Below are 23,807 nucleotides of genomic sequence, written 5' to 3' on the forward strand. Positions count from 1 at the left end.
TACTTAATGCGACGTTTTATGAGAATGTCTGTTGAAATTGGAGTCAGAGATTTGAGATCTTAAATTGCGCTTAAAGTATAACGACTCGTTGTGATGAAGTCACAAATACTTGTAATTTGAGATAAAACAAGTTTTATTTTGCTAGAGCCAGGAAAAGCAGTAATGTTCCCTACACGTTTCTTTGATACCGTATGCTAGATGCATGATAATGCTTTAGGGTCCCTCACATCTAGCGTCTCGCGAGCGTCGCGTCGGGCCAACTGTGTGCAAAAAGCCGCCGCGTCGACGTCGCGTCGACGCGGCGTCAGGCTTTGCCCATACAGTTGGCCCGACGCGACGCTCGCGAGACGCTAGATGTGGGGGGACCCTTAGATCAGGGGGTAACATTTGGGGTTCCTTCCCTCAACAATAAGTTGTCAACAATCATTGCAAAATTAAAAAAATATATATATAGGACATTCTTACACAGATTGACTGAGGCCCACGGTAAGCTCAAGAAGGTTTGTGTTGTGGGTACTCAGACAACGATATATATACATATACGTAATATATAAATACTTATATAACGAAAACATCCATGACTCAGGAACAAATATCTGTGCTCATCACACAAATAAATGCCCTTATCGGGATTCGAACCCGGGACTCTCTACTCCAAAATTGAATATCTACTTTCCAAAAGTTAGACAACCCTGAGCACCCATAGATCAAACAATCTAAATACTTTTAGGAATAAAATTACTGACATGCATAACAGTACAGTACTATACCTGGCTGCAGATCAGAGGGCGGGCGGGTGCGGGCGCCCCCCGCCGCCCCGCCCAGCATAGCTCCGGGCGATACACTTCACCACCTGCGGACAACACAGAGACATGCTCAAATACAGTTTACAGTTGTATATAAGGTGCTAATAAATTAGTCATTAGTAGGAGGTAGGGCATAGCGAATGATATTCCGCTTTGTGTGGTAGGGCACAGCACAGCGGATATCGTCTCGCTCGAATCTAGAGCAGAGCCCAACTGGGGAAGTACCTCCGCCTTACAGAAGACCGCAGCCAAATAGCACTAGACCCTACTCATAGTGTTGTGTTCCTGCCGGTGAGTAAGGCTGCCAGAGCTCAACGAGGGTGCGGTGTGCTGATGACGGGAGGACTTACGGAACTAACTTGTTCCGTCTATTGTCCTTTGAGTCGTCGGCAACCCGAACCCTCCTTGGAACTTGTACACTCCTTTTTGCTGTGTACTTAACACAGCAAAAGGGAGTGTACAAGTTTCTAATGGGGTGGCAACGCGCATGTGACACTGTTTGAGTTGCAGGCGTCCATAGGTTACGGTGACCGCTTTACATCAGGCGGACCGTATACTTGTTTGCCACCGACGTAGTATATAAAAAAAAAAAAAAAGTCACGGATATTTTTACGGCTGATAGTACTCCGCTCCTGGAGTATATTTATGTATGAAACATCATAGGTTTTGTTGTTTTTTTAGAGAAAACTAGGAAACAAATATGCTATGTTAAAACACCCCGTTAATAAAATTATTAAATGAGACCTCTCTAGACACTGTTAACGTGACATGAGAGACACTGTTAAACATTCTGACAGGCAATTACATTACAGAGGATGGTTATTTAGAAAATAAATTAAAATAATTTTTTTTTGTTAAGGGTATGAAAACAAAAAAAAATCATGATTTTTTTCAGTAATTTCTAGTGAAAGTTCATTGTTTTGATGTTAATTAACGTCCCTTAAAATATCCGTGACTAATTTGTTAGCACCTTATATATTGCATAATTTATTATTACCTAATAATCCGGTTTCTGCACCGTTTGTACTGTATGCCTACCATCTCCAATTCTCCTTTAATTGTTCAAAGGTTAACTGAAAGAGATCCCTTAAAGGGATAAGTTCGCCTTTGTACTAGTGATAAGCTCTTTTTCTTGTGTGTTGTATTATTTTCTGGTACAATAAAGTGTTTTACTACTACTACTACTACATAACCTGCATCATGTACTACATAGACACATTATAATAAAGAGTAGCCTACAGTATAGCCATTAGCCACTCCTCGCTGAAAGTGCCGCAAACTCGCTCTTGGTTACCTCACAGTTACCGCCTGTCAAGAACGCGACTAGTCGACCTGTCCAATCTCATTCATAACATATATGGTACGCGTTCGCCTACACGAGCTTAGACTGTGTGCGTAAGAACGCGCTTCTTTCAGATCAGAGGCCACAATTACCACTAGATTTTTAAAACAAGATGGCCGATTGAATTGGAGAGAACGAATGGGCACTTCAAATTACCAGAGGCCAAATAACCATAAAATTAAAACTTTGAAAAAACCACCGACTTAATTGTAGATAGAATTACATGAAACATGGCTAAGAACACTCCCGACTAATTCAGCTTTCAAACAAAACAACTAAATCTCAATCGGGTTCATCCGTTCGGGAGATACGGTGCCAATGCCACAGACAGATACACAAACAGACAAACAGACTCCGTCGTTTTTGTGTCGTGGTTTAAAAATGCTATGCCTGGAAAAGGGTTAAGTAAAATTTCGCAGCTTTAATTTTGTACCCTTTCACCCGGAAAAGGAGGCTAAAAAGGGGCTAAAAGAGACACCAGTGACCCATTAAAACTGCACCCCCTTCGATTGATTTCCCCGTGTTGATTAATACCGGGATTTGCCCGGATGAAAATGGAATACAAATTGAAATTTCGCGAAATCGGAACATGATATTTATTTTAAAACTGCGGTTTGTGCTATTTCGAGGCATTTTGTTTACGGTGAGAAATATTCCGATCACGTGTAAGTCGAAATAATATTAATATTTTACTATAAATGTTAATTAGGTTTTTTGATTGAATACAAATATTAAATGATATGCATTTTAAACTGTGTCCATGGGGTCCCAGCGTGAACAAGTTGTTCACAGAAATCGCGAAGCGTGAGAAGCGTCTGGTTGAGGTAACTGGTGACCGAAGAGCTGGCGACTTCCTGGCACAACTTATCAGCATTGCGATACAGCGAGGAAATGTCGCTAGTATCCTTAGTACAATGCCTCAAGGGCCTATTTTAGACATTAGCTAGCTTTTAAGTTTAGTCTTAGTTTCTTATAAATATGTTAATGTAAGTAAATAAAGAATTTTCCATTTATTGTAAGTTTTCTTTGAAACGAAATTGATCGAATGTTTTTAATTACCTACAGAAAAAAAAACAATTCTGGCAGGATTCAAAGTATTCAAACTTGGCGATCATGCATATATGATCCGTGCATTTTCCAATTTTCTTCTAATAAAAAAAAATTGTTGTAGTTTAACTCTTCAAATGTTTTTTTATATTTTTTTTACTTTATCGATAAAGTTGCCATTTTTATCTTTAGATTCTCTTATCTTTCAAATTACGGTACGTAAAGTTAGCTTTCTGGATATAGTTAGATGTTACGCATGATCAACCATAAACCATAACCGTACCTAGTCAACCTAGCACCTTGTCAAAGTAAGTAGACTACACATTCGTAGCACTCTTAGCGACCCACGTCGCAGCGACAAAGTTCCACAACTTCCGAGGTGTGTTTTGTTGCATTTTCGTTCACGTAATCGTTGCCGTTGCGAAAGCTAGCAGAGTGTTGGAGATGAATTTATTTTTAGTTTTTTAACTTGTTTTACATCCAAAGTCCAAGAGACAAAAAGGTAAATGTAAAAGCCAAATTAAATGCTCGTTAGGACAATTTAAACATGATTTATGAGTAGTTTCATTTTGAAAAATAATCAGAAAACCTTGACGAAGTCACTTCAAGTTTTGTTACTTGGCGAGCTACCACGTCGCATAAAATACTCGTTCATCTTTGTCGCTCTTATAGTTCTTATACAGAGATGTTCATTGTTCGAATAAGAACCTCCTTGTCACACAGCACAAGGCGATGCAATAGTGTTGCGAATTTCTCATTGTTTTCTAGGAAGGAAAACCTAACTATTTGGTACCCTAGGGGCCTTTAATTCACACACCACACACAACCTTATTGAATTTTTTTGACACACAGTGCTTGAAGATTCAAGAGAATTACTGATCCCGAGATTCCCGAGTTCATTTTAAATTGGCACCCAAGAACTCCTCTGACATACATACCAATCACAATACTTGTATTCAAAGTTCGGTGACTTGTCTACCGACAGACGGTATTGAGTAATCGAATTGGTCGATTTGAAAGTGAGAAGCGACGCGAGCTACCAGGGTAGCAGATTTGGGAGGAGATACTCATCTTTTCGGTAGTTAGCGATGACGTCATAGGTCTTACGCGAGTCTTGGCATGGAGATAGCCTGCCTACCTACCTACTTGTATTTGTAGGTTGTAGGTAGGTATTACGAGTAGATAGACATACTTAAAACCTAACGATGTGGCAACTAATGGTGTAGGTTTGCAAAGGGGATGTTTTTTTTTGTAATTAAAGACTTTGAATCTAATGACGAGTAAACGTAATATTGCTTGTTTGAACTTAATGACAACGTGAATGGGGAAAGGATAGTCTTTGCTTTCCAATGGTAAAATATATAGTATTAAATTATAACTTTGAAATTGCAGTATTATAAGGAAACGCTTCAGTCCTAGCTAAAATTAAAACGGCTAAAAATATCCTTTATTAAAAAAAGAACTACTGATAGCTCCGATTCAGTTGAACTACTTATTTAATATCTAAAAGCTTTGTAATAACTTCTATATTTAGGCTGTGACTGTGTGCAAAGTGTATGCTTCTTTATCAGATTTAAGCCGACATATGCCCTTGAATTGACTGCACAATTAAATAATAATTTATGATTATTTATTCACCATTCTGTCTGGATTCGTCTTCCACCATTATAAACACAACCACGAATGCATACAGGTTACATTAAACTAAAGTATCAGAATAAATTAGGTTAGAACGCCTATAAAAAACAGGTCATCAAGTTGAAATTGAGGCGTCGAGTTAGCACTAAATTTTCTGCCTCGTATTTATACATCCCTGGTACATGTTAGGTCTTGCTAGAATCTAGACTTCTAGACGCAACCTGTCTGGCGAGACGGGCTTGCGAGCCTCAAACCAGTTTCGTCGGTAGATTTTACTAACCCCAAATTATTATTGATGATGATATGTGTACGTATTGAGAAACTTGACTACAATACAAAGTTTAAAAAAAGTTCTCACTTTTAACAATATACCTACAGAGAATCGTCAATGTAATTAGTGATTACCTAATTGCCTATCTTTGTATTTTAATATTAAGCATTTTAATGTCAAACGGGAATCCCACAGGGCCACAGACTTTGTCGGCAATGGCGGGAAAACTTAGGCAATAGACACCTTTGTCTTTTTTAGGGTTCCGTAGTCAACTAGGAACCCTTATAGTTTCGCCATGTCTGTCTGTCCGTCCGTCCGTCCGTCCGTCCGCGGATAATCTCAGTAACCGTTAGCACTAGAAAGCTGAGATTTGGTACCAATATGTATATCAATCACGCCAACAAAGTGCAAAAATAAAAAATGGAAAAAAAAATGTTTTATTAGGGTACCCCCCCTACATGTAAAGTGGGGGCTGATATTTTTTTTCATTCCAACCCCAACGTGTGATATATTGTTGGATAGGTATTTAAAAATGAATAAGGGTTTACTAAAATCGTTTTTTGATAATATTAATATTTTCGGAAATAATCGCTCCTAAAGAAAAAAGAAGTGCGTCCCCCCCCCCCTCTAACTTTTGAACCATATGTTTAAAAAAGGGTGGTATTTAAACGCAAATCAAAAAAATAACTTTTTTTACGCAAAAATAGTCCAAATTCATATCAAAAATACTAATTGCACAGCAAAATTTGCAACTCAAAATATTACTAAATACACTACAATATATATTCGTAGCGTACATCTATTTTAACTTCTAGTAAAGCTTTTTCATTAATGCATCGCTAATAATTACCAACGCACATCATACCTAGCAACGCTTTTTTTTTTAAATGTAGCTTCTATTTTTACATAATATACAGCAGTTTATCTAAATGACACAGCATTTTTTTCTAATTGCAATCAATTTTTTTATTAATTACAACATAAAGTGACCAGCAAAAAAACATAAAATTTAAAGCGCAAGCGCACAGAGAAGAAGAACGGCTTTTTTGACTGCATTAAACAGCTTTTACGGTTCAACGAGTGATAGTCCGTCCCTACGCAAGATGACGCGATTGGCGGATCGAGCAAGGTCTAACCTTTTTTTTTTTTTTTTTTTTCTGGAGGGGAAAAATGCTGTTACGCATACCACTCGGGTACGGGGATGAACCCGAGTGGTTATGTGGGACTCCTTTACCTAGTTTACCCACTAAACAACCCCCCCGTCTTACACCTCGGTGCTATTTTTTGGAGGACATGGGAAATACAGGTGTACCCTACCATGCCCCCCAGCAAACGGCTGTCAAGCCCCAGCTTTATGAAAAATCATCCACCAGTAAGCAAGGTCTAACCTAACCTATCCCACTTTTATCACAAAAGTTTTATTCCGTGAGGGTTACAGTTCTAACCTAACCTAACCCACTTTTCTCACAAAAGTTTGTTTCCGTGAGGGTCGCAGTTCTAACCTTTTTTTTTTTGTTGACGGACCTGGAGTCCTGGACAGATTTCCCCTCCACCTGAATCGTCAAGCCGGCGGGCAGGCGCCATCCTTTCCCCCCGAGAACTGTCGCTTCCGTCTTCGAGAGGGCCACCTTAACCCAGCAGGCGAATGCGGCCGTCCGTCAGTTCTGTGCTAACCGCCGCCCTCCTCAGTGTCTCCTCCAATTCTCTTCCCCGCACAGCCACCATTGTGTCGTCCGCGTAACATATGGTGGACATGCGGGGAAGCGGCGCCCCCCTTATCACCCAATCATATCCGATATTCCACAGGAGTGGTCCTAAGACTGACCCCTGTGGAACACCGCAGGCCATTTCTCGTTCTGCTCGACCTTCTCTTGTTTCATAGAGCACTACTCTCTCAGATAGGTAGTGCTCCACGATTGTCCTCAGGTGGTGGTACCGAAGTGCCTCCTTGATTACGGTATATGAGAGGGTGCCGAAGGCGTTGGCGATGTCGAGTGATAACGCTACGACACCCTGCCCTCTCCCCGCTGCATCCTCACTAAATTTCCTAAGAGAGGAAAGTGCGTCCATTGTGGACAGCCCCGCCCGGAACCCGAATTGCCTGTCACTGACGTCCGGGCCGGTGTTCTTAAGATGTTGGAGAATGCGGCCAGCAAGGATACGCTCTAACATCTTCCCTACCTCGTCAAGGAGCACTATTGGCCGTCTTTCCTGAGGAGGCACAACCTACTCTCTTTCCAGCCTCTCGGAAACAGGCCCTCCTTCAGGCAGTCATCAAAAAGTTCCCTAATTCGGTTTCCGAGATGCTTTAGCATGATAGGTAGGACTTTTCCAGGTACCCCGTCAGGCCCAGGAGCTTTTTTACCTCCCCTCAGGCGGATGTCTACCCTCATCATCTCGTCGTCAGAGACCCCAGGGAGTCGCAGTTCTAACCTAAGCTAACCCACTTTTCTCACAAAAGTTTGTTTCCGTGAGGGTCGCAGTTCTAACCTAACCTAACCCACTTTTCTCACAAAAGTTTGTTTCCGTGAGGGTCGCAGTTCTAACCTAACCTAACCCACTTTTCTTACAAGTTTGTTTCCGTGAGGGTCGCAGTTCTAACCTAACCTAACCCAATTTTCTAGCAAAAATTTGTTTTCGTGACGGTGACAATTCTGCTCCTTAGAAATAATGCAATGAATTAAGATATTGTAGCTATAATAATTATTAAATTAGCTGAACGTGAATACTTAAAAAATAAGAAAAAAGGATGTATGCTCTTCGAATTAAATAATTTGCTATGAAGACGGGTAAATTGCTGCGCAATTAGTATTTTTGATAAGATTGTTGTATTTTTGTTCCTAAAGGAATTTAATTGTCTTGCATTAGAGGAAAAAAGTAATGTCGTGCTGATGTGTATTTTGGAATAATCTGCATTACTAGTTTTGTTAATCATTTAGTTTATTTGCAGTGAAGTAATTAATTTGATGTACAGAAGTATATTATTGATGACGATAAATTGATAGGCGATTATTTTTTTGCTGTGCGTTTAATAATATCCCTTTAAAAAATATGAAAAAAATCACAAAAGTAGAACTTTATAAAGACTTTCTAGGAAAATTGATTTGAACTTGATAGGTTTAGTAGTTTCTGAGAAAAATACGGAAAACTACGGAACCCTACACTGAGCGTGGCCCGACACGCTCTTGGCCGGTTTTTATTTTTAAAAACCCGGAACGAGTGTGGAAGGCCCTAGCCCAGCAATGGGACACAAATATAATAATATTAAGGTTTCAAGTGTTTCACTCGTACAAAATTAAGCACTAATCACATAAAAAAATATATAAATTAAGCTTCGTGTCCATGAATAACATTTTTTCTGAAAAATAATTAGGTAGGAACAAGCACACACAAATATCACTGTTTTGCGCCGAACATGTTTTGGCGCCATATAGATTATCTATGGCATTAAAAAAGTCGTGGGAGCGGCCAGACAATGCGTGACGTCACAAGACGGATGGCGCTTTACAACGGCGCCGTAGCCAACAGTACCGTTGACACTACGTACACGTAGCGACCTGTGACCTATTTCACAATAATGTTAATGACAAGTGTAGCCCGACGGTGACACTTCGCCATTCATTGCCCGTTCAACAAGGAAATACGATGACGCTGAGTAACAATTTCACTTATCAACCCAGAAATAGGCACAGAATTGTCAGTGTCAAGTGTCAATGTCACTGTGGTGAAGTGAAATAGAATAGCGTATCGTAGTTATCTCTGTATTGCTTTTCGGTACCTATTGGCGCGACATAAACACAGACTGTTGCGTTTCGATTGCCTCGGAGGAACGATAGTACGCTTGGCTACGGGCGCGGTGCGACTAATTAATCGCAAGTGTATCTCCACGATTATTAATCGCATCGTGTTGAGAGAGTGGCAGCTTTTGGAACCGGAGAAACTTTTTTAGGGTCTCGAAATTTAGTTTTTGTCTGTAGGTACGTCTGTGTCAGCAAATTTGAGCTAAAACAACAATTGAGTCAAAAGGAAATTAATTATATTTCTCTTCAAAAAGATAAGTTATAATAACTACAACGAATTGAAGAGAATCAACGAAACAAACAATTTAATTTAAGATTTTAATAATAAATAGCTTCGAAATCCGTTCTTTTGGACCTGAGAGTATAATGATGACAATCACGAAAATTCATTGTGGGTGTCTCTGCAATATCAAAAATATCACATTTTTATTATGAAATAGACAGAAAACGAGCAGACGAGCTGCCTGATGGGAAGCAGTCATCGACGCCCATGGACATGAGCAACATCAGGGGAGCCACTTATGCGTTGCCGACCTTTGAGAACCCTAAATACCTGCTTCTTGAAGAACCCCATATCATAGCGTATAACCCCATATCAAGGGAAACACCACTTTTCTTTCAACCCCTTAATTACTAAGAGGGCCTTTTATTGGCTCTTCTACTGGCCTCCCTTTTAGGAGAGATAGGTGTGTTTTTATAAAATAATTCTAACATAAGTATAAGCCGTAATTTAATTTTCCAAAAAAGTTTAAATTATGTACGGAACCATCATTGATCGAGTCCAACTCTCTCTCGTTTTTTTACTTTACAAAACATTGATTAATGGACGTGCGATATCGTTGGATCTACTGAATTTCTGATGCCGATGATTTATTGTAGTCAGCCGTGAGTGATTTAGTTATTTTGCAATACATCAACTCGTTGAAACAGTGAGAGTTTTGAAGCATTCACTATACAGTTAGTGAGCTGTTTTCGTTTTATATGGACTCGTGGCCATAGACTAGGGGAAGCGAAGTTAGCGAAGACGTGGCCTACGATGGCAATTCCACCCCTTGGCACCCTTGGCAGTGCGCATAAGAAAAGAAGAAGCAATGCGCACGGGTTACCCTCATCTGGCAGAATAATTTTAGTCCGAAACAAACTTCGCATAACATGTTTCGCAGAAACACTTTCAGTCGAATGGTAATTTTGCAGAAAACTTAGTTGGCATTATTACTGCCACGTATAGGACACATTTGGCAGAATATTGTTTTACAGAACATTACTTTGATCGACTTTGGGTTAGCATAATTGTATGTACCATAATAATCTTATAGCATAATATTACATTAGCAGAATTATTACTCGCTCAGAAAAGAAAAACTGCCCCTGAGTCACCGTTAGGTACGACGACGAGCGAAGCGAGGAGGAGTGTTAGGTATCTTGCATCCCCAGCACATCCAACTCGCTATCAAATATCAAATTACAACTTTATGCCGCCTAAATATGATGCACAAATATTATCTGAAAATGTATTGTTCGACTAGAAGACTATTATGCTCATCAACATTATGACAACGAATGTAATACGATTCGGTATAACAAAAATCTGCGAAATGATTTGTGCCAAAGCATATCTGCGTAAGGTGTTTCTGCCAAACTTGACTTCTGCCAAGAACTATGTATTATACGAATCAAATATATGCGTAAAAAGTTTCTGCCAGATAATAGTGAACCAATGCGCACAACGGCACAACTTTAACAACCAGCCGCCATCTTGCGTCGAAATTTTGGGAGCTCGACTTAAAACCAAAAGGAAATCACGTTTTATATCCTGGTCAATATAAGTTTAATGAAATATACCGGGTGTCCCTAAAATCAACGCCAAAACGAAAAGAGGTGATAGGATAGGACATCCCATGACATATAATAAGCAACATAATATCATTATTTCATACCATATTTTGAGAAAAGCTTCAATCCAGTAGCTGGTAATGGTAGTAGATACGTATTAGGTATATTGAAAATGAAAAATTATTATATTTGAACAATTTCAGAAAATCACGACCCTGTGTCCTGAGCTAGGAAACCCGGTGTTACAGGACGCAGTTTCGTCGCACTAGTACCTTAATCTATATTATATATCTATACAAATTGTACAGCGAGTTGCCTAAAGAAGTACAAAAAGCTTACAAATAACATTTTTTTTTGTAATGTATATTTAGCAAAATGTCTGATTTTATTATTACACACAGCTCCTAATGTCCTCTAACTAGTTACTATACTTCAATTCATCGTTTTAACGGACCCGTTACACCCACGCAGTAAATTTATACGACACCTAAAGTAGTGCTGCATCACCAGAAACGTTATATAAACGTATTGTAATGTTAATCAACCCTTCGATGAATTACTACCGTAAATAAAATCAACTATCCTTCCAAAAACAACTTTAGTAACTCAGCATAAAGTTTGAAATAGCCAGTTGGTTAAAAGCGACAGATTTAACTGATGTGGATGATGGTATGTTCAATGTGACTGTTCCCTTGTTCAGTCGCCATCAGATATATCGGAACAGCCGAGGTGTTCAAAATATCTAAACACACACTTTACGCCTTGACAATAAAGGTGTGTTTAGATATTTGCGAGCGCCTTAGAGCTGCTCCTATACTTATTATATATTTTTGATGGTTATTCCTTCCAACTTAACTGATCAAACCTGGGCTTTACGACCTTCAGTTAAAGTCTGTAACCAGTTTACAAACCAATTCTTCATAAAAAACACAATCGTCCAAAAGTAACTGGCCTAACTTGAACCTTGCTCCGCTGAGACAAGGTCAGGTGGTAAAGTTGGGGCCGGAATTCCAAGAAGGCCTAATCCGTAAAACGGTACGGCGGAGCGGTTAGGAGCGTTGTTATTTATTTGGCATACCGAACTTGAGGCTTAAAACCAGTATAAAGAAAGAGTTTTTCAGAATGATATGATTGGTCGTTTCTAGTTTCCAATGAGTGTTCAAAAGCTTAGGTATATACTCAGATCTATCTATCCTATAGATTGTCTCTTGTGGTCGTGAATCTATAGCTTCAAAAAGAAGATGCCAAACACCAACAACGCAAATAGTGACAAAAGCCTTCTTCGGTGCAAGTATACAAACAACGCTTTTCACCACCTCTAATTGTATAGTCAACCAATTGAAACCCTATAGGCCACTCTACAACCATGTCAAAATGACAAGCAGTAAGAGATCTCTTACAATTTGATTAATAACATTACAATGACATAGTTCTACAGTGGCCTAGGGTTCCAATTTGTTGACGTACTGGTATTGTAACTCTTGGCAGAGAATCTTTAAGTTAAGACCAAACATCATCATGGAAATCGATGAGGAGAGCTACGCTTCCGATTCCGATTCGCATTTATATTTTGTGAAGTGAAACATTGTGCACACCTATTTCAAAATTAAATTCTCCGTTAGACAAATCCTGAATCCACTCGACAATATCCCCATCTCCATCATTTCCCTCCGACAGTCCTCAGAAACTTCCTGCCCGCTAAACTGTGGAATGAATTGTCGCCTGCGGTATTTCCGAACCAATACGACTTTCAAACCTTCAAGAAAAGAGCGTTCCTTAAAGGCCGGTAACGCACCTCCAACACTTTAGACCCTCTAGCACAACTTACCTTGTCCATACTTGAAATCGCAAGCAGGCAAGTTGTGCTAAAGGGTCTGGTGTTTCGGGTGTCTACGGGAGGCAGTGATCGCTTACCATCAGGTGACCTGTCTGCTAGTTTTCCCCCTATCGCATAAAAAACCCAATCTAGTTCCACCTGAGGCGATAGCTTGGCAGCTCTTCGGAGCACTCAACCTTATAATTTATTCTTCACAACTCTCACTGTTTAATAGGAACAATATTCCTTTTACCCTTTTTTCCTTTCCGTCCATTCGATGAGCGGTAAACTAAACGTCCTTTGTGTTTTTTCAATGCTTATTAGTTTCTTGTTTTTATTGGTTAAGTTATTCAAATGCAGTTTGGTAACAATAAGTTGTTTCGTTTTTGTGACGTAGTTCTAGTTAACAATGGGACGGTTTGTACGGATTGTGTTTTGTATCAATTTTTGAGTTGCTGCGAAGTTGGACAGACTACAGTGGGCTATTTCACCACAGTGACATTGACACTTGGCATTGACAATAGGGATGACGACTACATAAAAAAAATATCATTCTGTTTATTAGTCCGTCAGTTAGATCAATCGTCCAAAAATACTGAACAAATATTTTTCGCTTTATGTAATTAATGAAAAAATACAAAGATACAGAGCATCAAAGTTCCGGGGGCTTGTGCTTGTGACGTCACTTTTAAGTAAGAATTGTACCTAGGCGTGACGTCACGCGAAACTTCAACGCACTGTACCGTTGTCATTTTTCGTTTACGAGAAAAAAGAAAAAATGTGTCCAAAATTTTTTGATAATCTAACTGGCGATGGCGGACTAAATAGTTTTTTTAGTCGTCTCGCCTATTCTGTGCCTATTTCTGGGTTGATAACTAACATTGTTACTCAGGTAAGTAACAGCGTTTATACGTAGGTAAGTATGACAGTTGTATTACCTACGTGAACCTTGACTATTCCCATACAACTGTCAATCTGCACGTCCTTGAAAGGAGAATTGCTAATATTTGACAAACAAAACAACTCATTTTGTATGACTATGACTCTCAAATTGATATAATTGAATAGATAGCCAGTTTAAAAATGGAAAAGGTTTGTCCAACTGTAACCGAGAGTGAAATGGAGATATCTTACCAGTAATTCGTACTCGTCCTTTGCTGCTGTTTCACTTGGCGTACGCTGCGCGCACTATACTAATGATAAGGTAACCTATCAGAAGTACGTAAATATCAACATCGCCGAAGAACTGACTGGCCCTTGCTATCCAGCGAACTGACACACTATGCTAAGAGCCAGTTGCATCAACCACAGTTAAGACACATTAGCGTCATGAAGCAAAAATCTATGGAAATTCACATACAAAAAACTTTGTGAACGCTAAATCGGTGAGAGAAGGTTTGGTGCAACCGACTCTAAGTAGGTCTAGGTCTTAACATCTAGAGAAACGTAGACTGAAATTCTATAATACGAGCTCGGTGACGAAATGTTCTAGATTGCAAATGCCCTTGATAGAGCTCCCGGGGTACAACCGACGCTGACCACGGTCAGGCCCAAACTCCTCTTTAGCCTTCGTATATTATTATAGGAAAATAAGCTTTTCCCCATTAGGTACTAGTTACTACATAAACCAGGACAACAGACGCTTGCCTAAAACGTTCCTTAAAGCAATTAGCCTCCTCGGCAGAAATAATTAGATGCGTAGGTACCAGGACGACATGGCGTCCGGGAGGCCTAAACAAACAATATGCGCTTAAGTACTCGGTAGCGTCAGCAAAACAGGGCATTAGAATTCTGTTAGCTGGCTGAACGGTTCAAATGAAATTTCAGACGGTTTGAAACTTACCGACTTACTGGAAATATTTGCTAAATAGCGATAAAGTTTTATTCAATTATGCGACAGCATGGAGGCATTACATTAGTCCTTTAAGGGCCACTTGCACCAACGAAAATGGAGGGTTAACCCACCATTTAAGTGATTGGTGCAAGTGGGCCTAACGACTCAGCCACGACATCGACATTGGTCTATGCGCGACAGCGGTGACTCGGTGAGTGGCGGCCATACATAGGAGCGAGACAGCACGTATGGCTGCCGCTCGCCGCTGTCGCGCTTAGACCAATGTCGTGGCTGAGCTGTAAAAGGCGGCCAAATTGAAAAATGTTGGAGAAAAAATTAATTTCGCTCCTTTTTTTTAACCCCCCACGCAATAACCTAATCACAAAATTAAAATTTTAAAACTAAGCTTTCAAACAAAAAAAATCTAAATCAAACGGTTCATCCGTTCGGGAGCTACGATGCCACAGACAGACACGTCAAGCTTATAACACCCCGTCGTTTTTGCGTCGAGGGTTAAAAACGACGGGGTGTTATAAGTTTGACGTAATATCTATCTGTTTGTGTGTGGCATCGCAGCATTCGTACCTTTGAACCAACCAAGTTGTGAACTGATTTCGATTAAATTTTTTTTGTTTGAAAGATTAGTCGGGAGTGTTCTTAGCCATGTATGAATGAAAATCCGTCCACTACACGTACAATCACGCCTGTATCCCATAAAGGGGTAGGCAGAGCACATGAAACTACTAAAGCTTCAGTGCCACTCTTGGCAAAGAAGGGGTTGAAAGGAAACGAAACTATGACATTGCAGTGACAGGTTGCCAGCCTCTCGCCTACGCCACAATTTGACCGATATCCCATAGTCGCCTTCTACGACACCCACGGGAAGAAAAGGGGTGGTGAAATTCTTAACCCGTCACCACACAGGCAACTACGTCCTACGTCCACTATGTCAACGATATATGTATTAAGTGACAAGGAGTAGACCTTTATTTTAATATTCTGCCAACCGTACTGCATCTACCAGACCAGACCCCTAGCAGCCCTATAATCTACTTACGTTCGGGATGCCCTAAGTAGGGGGACATTATTAAATGACGACAGGTATTTTTACTCATTAAGGGGGAGCAAACCCTTACTGTTTATAAGGGACTCATTTTATGCGGCGAGGGAGAATTCGCAGTACCTACATTTTATATTAAACGGTGGCAAACAAGCATACACTCTAAAAAAAATTTGTTTGCTCCTATCAATATTTTGATCGTCGTAGTCAAGCATCTTGATTCCATACGAGCCTGATAAGATCTTAGACAAATGGAATAAGGTAATTTTGATTGCTCTTACTTTTGCAACGTAACTGAGACAATTAAGATCTTGTTCAATAATTACATGAAAAATAATTAGGCGAACTAAATTACCTTAGTAAGTACAACTAAGCACTTGATAATTATTATCATGATACGTAACTGTATCAACTAACGCAAACCAGTTAGTTCAACTATGACGTTGCTCAATATTAACATGGAGAATGATTGTATTAATTATTTGACCTAAATAAATTCAACTAAGAACATGATTACATCTACTTACGAACCTTGTGAGTCTGAACTAAGATATTGGTCAATTTGAATATTAATTGTTTAATCAATTCAACTAAGACATCTGTCAATATTAACATGAAGCATTACTGTATTAACTATTTAATCCGAATAAGTTCAACTAAGAACATGATTACATCTACTTACGCACCTTGTGAGACTGAACTAAGATATTTTTCTATTTGAACATGAATTGTTTAATCGATTCAACCAAGATGTGGTCAATATTAACATGAAGCATTACTGTAGTAACCATTAAAACCAAATAAGTTCAATTAAGGACATGATTACATCGATGTACACACTTTGTGAGAGTGAACTATGATATTGTTCAATTTCAATCTTTGTTTTGTTATTCATTTCAACTGAGAAGCTTGTCAGTACTATCATTCTTGTTCAATTGTACTATGACTTACTTTGCCTCATTTACTAAGACAACAACCCCTTATTGATAATTGTCATAAACCACCACGGGACTGAATTAGACAAATTATGTTTTATACCTATTTACACTTACATACGTTAACATGACAGATAAAATAAAACGATTCATATCTAATTCAGGTTGGTGATGCGTTTATGAATAACGCCATAAATAAAACAAAAGTTATAAAAAAATTACATTTATTCATATACTTACTTGGCACTATTTCTTAAAGTATTAAAGTACAAGATAGGTGATGTCACTCTAGGGATCTTAAATAATATTTTAAAACATTACTAAAACATCTAATAAACCGCATGTCAGGCGAACAATTCGTCAAGCATCGCGTCCCGCGCGATACTTCGTATTATACTATAATAGTGGTGAAGGGCCATGAATATTGAACCTTCGTAGATGTCAGCTGGCACTTACTTGGCGGGTTGAGGAATGGCAACCACCGAAAGTCGTGAAAAAAGGGTAAATTTAGTCATCGTCTCATGTTTCATACTTTGTCAAATGATAGGCTTTTAAGCAAAGAAAATCGTCAGCTGGTTGTACAGCGGCAGAAAAACCGTCAGGCGGTCGCATGAAAATATAAAAATATGCGTAAGGAAGGGCGTGTAAGTATGTTCTCGTGTTCATGCTTCCAGTTGATGGTTTTTCCTCCGCGATACAACCGGCTGACGGTTTTTTTTTTCAAGTGTGAAACGTTAGGTGATGACTGATTTTTTTTTTACAAGTTTCGATGGCTGCCATTCCTCAACCCACCAACCAGCAAAGCGGCAGCTGATATCCATGACGGCGATTATTCATGGCCGTTAACCGTAAACCGACATAGATATAGACGATAGTTCAGAACACTTTACATTTTGGACATGACTATACACTACCTAAAGTACCTAATAAAAACCTACCTACCTACTACTACCTACTTAGAATAAATAGTTTTTTTTTCTTGCGGCGGTTATCACATCACAGTATTACCTAACCTAACAACTTACAAGTTCAATGGAGGAAGAAATCAAAATTTTAAAAACATGGGAGTTGGAGAACTTAAGACGCTACAGGAGCGAAAATGCTAAAATGGAAAGGAGCCCCCCTTTCAATTTGGGAATTCAAATTTAATATAAAAGTGTTATTAACTAGATTTATCGAAAAAAAATGTCCATTAAGAACAACTCAGTTAAAAAATATTGCGAAAAAAATCTTTAAAATCGAGGTTCCGCTCTCGACTGTTTCCCCCTTCAAAATTTAGTCAATCGTAACGAAATTTGAGAATCTGAATAACAATGAAATAATCAGTGTCGGACCGTTCAGTTTTTGTGGCTAATTGTTACCAATTTTGAATACCACACCTTTTTTACGCCATAATCAATAACACCGTTTTTGGAAATTTTCGATGGGCTCTAGCGTCTTTAAAAATAAGAATCTCAAAAAATCAAAACGGTCCGACACAGATAAAAATTATTCTAATCTGTCTTGAAAAAAATCATTGCTGTATCTTGAAAAACTAGGGAGGAAATAGTCGAGAGCGTTTGTATGGAGAATTGATCACTCCTGTATCGTCTTAATACCAGAATTCACCAGTAAGCTTGTACAATGTATTATATTTTCATTATTGATTTTTGTTTGTTCAGAGTATCATGTTAGGTCAGGGAAGATTGTAGCACGTATCTACTGCGTTCATAATGGACTGTCTTTCATAGATTATCGATCTGCTGACAACAACTAGAAATGATTCGATTTTTTCAAGAGACTCACCCACAACAATTATGTATGGCTGGCATGACAATCCTATTTTTTGAAGTGTGGCTATGCGAAGTTCGATGGTCTGGCTAATTTCTGCACTAGAGCGGATATGCTTTATGAAACCTTCCCTTACTTCCATTTTACTGGGCTTCCAATTTTGACTTGCACCGGAACCTCGCTTCTTCTTTTGGCGGACTGCCGCAGTGTTCAGCAAAAATGGAATGGTGAGAAATCCGGCTATATTCGTTGTTTCCTCATAGGGCGCTATAAAAATGGGACTAGTTAGTAAAATATTATTACAAACGATATAATATAAGGAAAGATCAATGCGGGTAAGTGAACAGTGGGGCAACTGAAACAAGCCACGAAGGTTAAACAAACTTTGCCACCGAGTGAAATACAAAATTTTACACTACACCGACACAAACAAAATATTAACTGTAAAACATCTAACTAAATCAAATCCATCAAGCTTGAGACATCCAGTTAAAATTTGTATGAAATTTCTTTGCACTCTTGTGGACAAAATGCAGTTTTGCTATCTGTTTTTGAAGACTAAAGAGAGCCTTTGCCAGTCGGTGTGGTGAAACTAACTATTTTAACATAGACAACATCTGCTTTATCAATTTTATCATATACTTACAATTGGTAAGTGCAGTAAGTTCGACTTTTTGTATTTCAGCTGTTCCTGAAGATTTATTTTCATTGATGGAAAATTTATAAACAAATTGTCCTAGTAAATTTCATGTGCTTTTGAAGTCGTTAAGCTGCTGGAATGATAAAACAAACAATTAAAAACAAAAAGTAAAAAAAACGAATGCAGTATTCAGTTATACATATAATAATTATTTTAAAGTTACATAGTAAAAAGTGACTTAGCTAGTTAATGTTATTATATTTACCAAAGAATATCCTTGTGGTTTTTTGAGAGCAGAATATTTTCAAAATAGTGATGCAGAGTCCAATGACTTTTCCACAATCTGAAAAATATTTAGAAACTTTACTTTTCATTTGCCTCTTTAATTAATATAATTATAATACAATTAATTACAGTCATAACCTATACACTCACAGTATAATGTATCATAATAATAAATAAATTAATTAATGTAATAGGACATTCTTACACAGATTGACTGGTTCCCACAGTAAGCTCAAGAAGGCTTGTGATGTGGGTACTCAGACAACGATATAATTAATAAACAAATAATTATATAAATAAAAAACATCCATGACTCAGGATTCTCAGGAACATACCTGTGTTCATCACACAAATAAATGTCCTTACCGGGATTCGAACCCAGAACTGCGGCTTAGTAGGGACGGTCACTAGTCACTACTCGCTAGGCCAGCCCGGTATCTTGCCTAACAATGCAGTTATATTAAAAATATTATTGTGATAAGATGAGTATGTTACTTCAAAAATGGTTGGAATAAAATCTCTCTCTGGTATGTTGGTCTGCCTATGCAGTATTCATTTATTGAATTGTAATTCTTATAATGTTTTTTACAATAAAATACAGAACCTCCTCCTTCTAGGTAAAGAAGTCTGTTAGAAACTGCTTACCCTGGAATTATAACTGGGCTCTGCTTTCTTCTCAGCAATTGCAGATGGCACATTTTCCTTTTCCGAGGGCAAGTTTTCCTTTTCTGAAGTTTCTATAACTATTAGGTCTGTGCTTATGTTAAACTCAGAAAAATCCATCAGGGTCTGGAAATGAATGATACAATTAATATCACATACCATACTACAAAATTATGAACAGCGTGGAAAAATATTTGGCCCTAGAGGAACCGTACATCTTTTTTTAACTCAAAGTTAATATTTTTCAATATTGCTACAATATCTATAATTGGGGGGCCATTATGCTAGCAGACAAGATTTAAAATTGAAACAACTCTTAAGGGCAAAAGGTAATTATTTCTCTATTAATATAATCTACTACAAAGGACTCCACTGAGCCTTGCCTTATATTATGAAATTACTCTCTAATTTACTAAGTTTACAGAGCTGAGGGCTAGCTACACTTGAACATGAGACTAAGGTATTTTAAAGACAAGAAATTTAAATGTGTATTATTACGAGATTGCATCCATCATCGGCCGGGGCCGCAGCCCAGCAAGCTATTGGCCTCGTGTCATTAGCAACTTGACTAAATAATGAAAAAAATACATTGTACTTACTGGTGAATTTTCGTATTAAGTTCTCCAACTCCCATGTTTTTAAAAATTCGATCACTTACTCCATTGAACTTGTAAGTTGTTAGATCTGTGATGTGATAGATAACCGCAAAAAAATTAACACAACACGCGTTGACAAATCACTTGCACTGCAGCCACAAACTACTAAGAAGATAGTTAGTTAGTTAGTTAGTTTTATTGGGCATTTTCCGCAAGTCGACATCCATTGTGCCTATTTTGCGTGAAATAGACGCGCCGGCGTCAGTGTTGCCAACTCCGATTTTGAAAAACGCTAGGCTAATGTATAGAAGATGTCTAAAATACGTTAACATTTTTTTTAAATGAGTCTACCTCGAATTAAAGGCATAAAGGCACTTAAAATAAATGATTAAAAATAATTCAGTACCTATCTAAAATTGAAATGCCGTCAAATGATACCTAATGTGCAGTAAAATTCACCTTTGTTATTTGGTTACGAGTCTGTTGTTTTTTAGCAATATAATTGATGGAATTTTTATTTTAACTAATAGATAGTAATCAATAGTAAATTACGATACAAGTGCGAAAAATGGGAAATTTGAAACGAGTTGTGATTAAAACACGAACGAAGAGAGTTTTTTAAATCGACACGAGTAGTGAATTACCTATAATACTTATTCTATTCGTACATGTATCGTACAACGTTTTACAATACATACCATAATTATGTAATAGTACATTACGATACAAGTGCGAAAAGGTAGAAGTTCGAAACGAGTGGCAATAAATTAAAACACAACAGAAGGGAGTGTAACTCGTGTTGATTTAGAACACTAAATCAACACGAGTTACGAATTTTCTTTTCGCACGTGTATCGTACGACGTTTTTCAGTACAGATGGTCCTCCGAAGTTTCGACCTGACAAGAAATGAATCACTTTTCACACTAGTGCGTAAAAACGCAACATCTGTACTGAAAAATATATTATAAGTCAATAAAAATATATATTAGCCCCAGTGTCAATATATTGTAAGTAATATATTATATGTTGCCCGTGTGGTGACGGGTTAAGAATTTCACAATCCCCTTTCTTCCCGTGGGTGTCGTAGAAGGCGACTGTGGGATACCTATGGGTTAAATTGTGGCGTAGGCGAGAGGCTGGCAACCTGTCACTGCAATGTCACAGTTTCGTTTTCTTTCAATCCCTTATTTGCCAAGAGTGGCACTGAAACGAGTAGATTCATGTGCTACCCCTTCATGGGATACAGGCGTGATTGTATGTATGTATGTATATTATAAGTCATAATTTATTGATTATTTCTCCTCATTTCCTCGCAAATTAGGACAAATTAAATAAATATACTAAAGCAATCTAAGCCTTGGAATGCTTGAATTTTCTGCCTTAACTATATAATTATATGCTTAGAATCCTTGCACTTTAAGATGAAGCCTCACGCGCCACGACGAGTCAGGTGATCACACGTATATATATAGCGTAACCGAAATTTCTCTAGTGTGGCTTCACCCTTTAGGGCTTCTAGATAGAACTTGCTACAGGCTCTGCGCTGCTTTATCCGGCACTGCGTCTGAGCTGAGCCAATTATAGCACTTTTTTTGGGAAGGGGTGGATCCGTTCCTGACTTGGATACTCATGAAGAATACAAAACTGAACCCATATCGAGTCCGGCTATGCTAACGCTGCAGCGTTTTTGATAACAGTGTGCAAGCGTTATTGCGATTATTAAATAACTTTAACGATTCTGACAACACTTTCATAGTGGGCTATCAAATATGGAAAGCATGGTTAGCTTAATAGGATCAGCATGGCAATCCGTAAATAACTCACCCTTCCATTTATTTTGAAAATTGTTATATTACATCGACGTCCGCCACACACCAAAATTCATAATAAAATTGAATACCATATGGCGATGACAAATATGGTTGCTTTCAAGTTGATGCCTTAGACCAAATATGTAAAAATATGTGCCCAATGCTAAATGGAAATTTTCGATGAAAGAGCCGTGAAAATATCCCAGATCTTGTATATTTTATTCCGAGTTGGCAACACTCGCACGCGCCGCGGGAGGGGCGCGGGCGGAAGGCGGATGTACAAACGCTTACCCCTACTATTCACTTGATTGATCAGATTACCAATTATTTAATCTGTTTATTATGATAATAGATTTAACAATTCATTCTTAGTAGAACTCAATTCATTTCGTAATTGATACAACAATTTGATCATAATGGGATTGAGAAATGTATCTTCGTTGTTTCAAAATTTTATATGTCTAGAACTATTGACATACTTATCTGTCTTAAAGAATTAGTTGAGGATTGAAGCAACCTAGATTTAGTTTATGTCAAATACCAAGTCTTATTTGAATCAACAAAGACAAAATAATCAAATTAAGCATGAAAATGCTTAAAACCATTAACATACTTATCTGTTTTAATGAATTAGTTCAGGATTGAATGTACCTACATGTTTAGTTGTTTCAAATACCTAATCTTATTTGAACCAACAGACAAAATAATCAAATCAACTATGAAAATGTTTAAAACCATTAACATACTTATCTGTTTTAATGAATTCGATCAGGATTGAATCTACCTATGTTTAGTTGTTTCAAATACCTAATCTTATTTGAATCAACAAAGAAAAAATAATCAAATTTACTATAAAAATGTTCAGAACTATTAACATACTTATCTGTTTTAATGAACTAGTTCAGGATTGAATCAACCTATGTTACATAGTTTTGCCTAACAAGTTAATAATTGATTCAAGGTGTTCATTGGTTAGGAATAACAAAACACCTAAGTTATTAGTTCAATCATACATTCCTTTATTGTTTTAGTAATCAGCTTTATTTGAATTGTATAAGATCGTAATTGTAGTGATTAACTTAACGTCAACTAAGAGAAAACTGCTCTTAGTTGGCCTTCATTTTTTAGAGTGTACGGTCCGTCTGATGGAAAGCGGTCACCGTAACCTATGGACGCCTGCAACTTAAGGAGTGTCCCATGCGCGTTGCCAACCCATTAGAAACTTGTACACACCTTTTTGCTGTGTTAAGTACACAGCAAAAAGGAGTGTACATAAGCTCTAATCTAAGGAGGCTTCGGGTTGCCGACGACTCAAAGGACAATAGACGGAACAAAGTAACGCTTTTCAGAGCGTACTGCACATCTCTGTATACGTGCAGCCTGTGGGCGAACTATACTCAGAAAGCCTACAACACCCTCCGAGTGCAATTTAATAATGCGTTCAAGGCGGTGATGGGGCTGCCTCGCTATTGCAGCGCGTCGGGCATGTTCGCGGAGGCGCGCACGGCGTGCTTCTTCGCGAGCATGCGCACGCGAGCGGCTGCCCTGGTGCGTAGGGTGCGAGCCAGCCCCAATGCCGTCCTGGCTATGATTGCTGGCAGAGTTGACTGCTTATATATTCGCCATTGCTGCGACAGGCATGTTTAGCATAGCAATCAA

The 23,807-nt window shown here is 38.3% G+C and overlaps 1 protein-coding gene across 1 annotated transcript in view; it reads right to left on the reverse strand.

Annotated features, from left to right (window-relative positions):
- LOC125233469 overlaps window positions 1-23,807 on the reverse strand; it is a 190,570-nt gene that overhangs the window by 82,794 nt on the left and 83,969 nt on the right. Inside the window, 1 exon segment of the mRNA XM_048139507.1 lies at window positions 771-853. Within this exon segment, the coding sequence (XP_047995464.1) occupies window positions 771-828 (58 nt within the window). The 5' untranslated portion in view covers window positions 829-853.

This window comes from Leguminivora glycinivorella, chromosome 14, assembly GCF_023078275.1.
Source record: "Leguminivora glycinivorella isolate SPB_JAAS2020 chromosome 14, LegGlyc_1.1, whole genome shotgun sequence".
Taxonomy (NCBI): domain Eukaryota; kingdom Metazoa; phylum Arthropoda; class Insecta; order Lepidoptera; family Tortricidae; genus Leguminivora; species Leguminivora glycinivorella.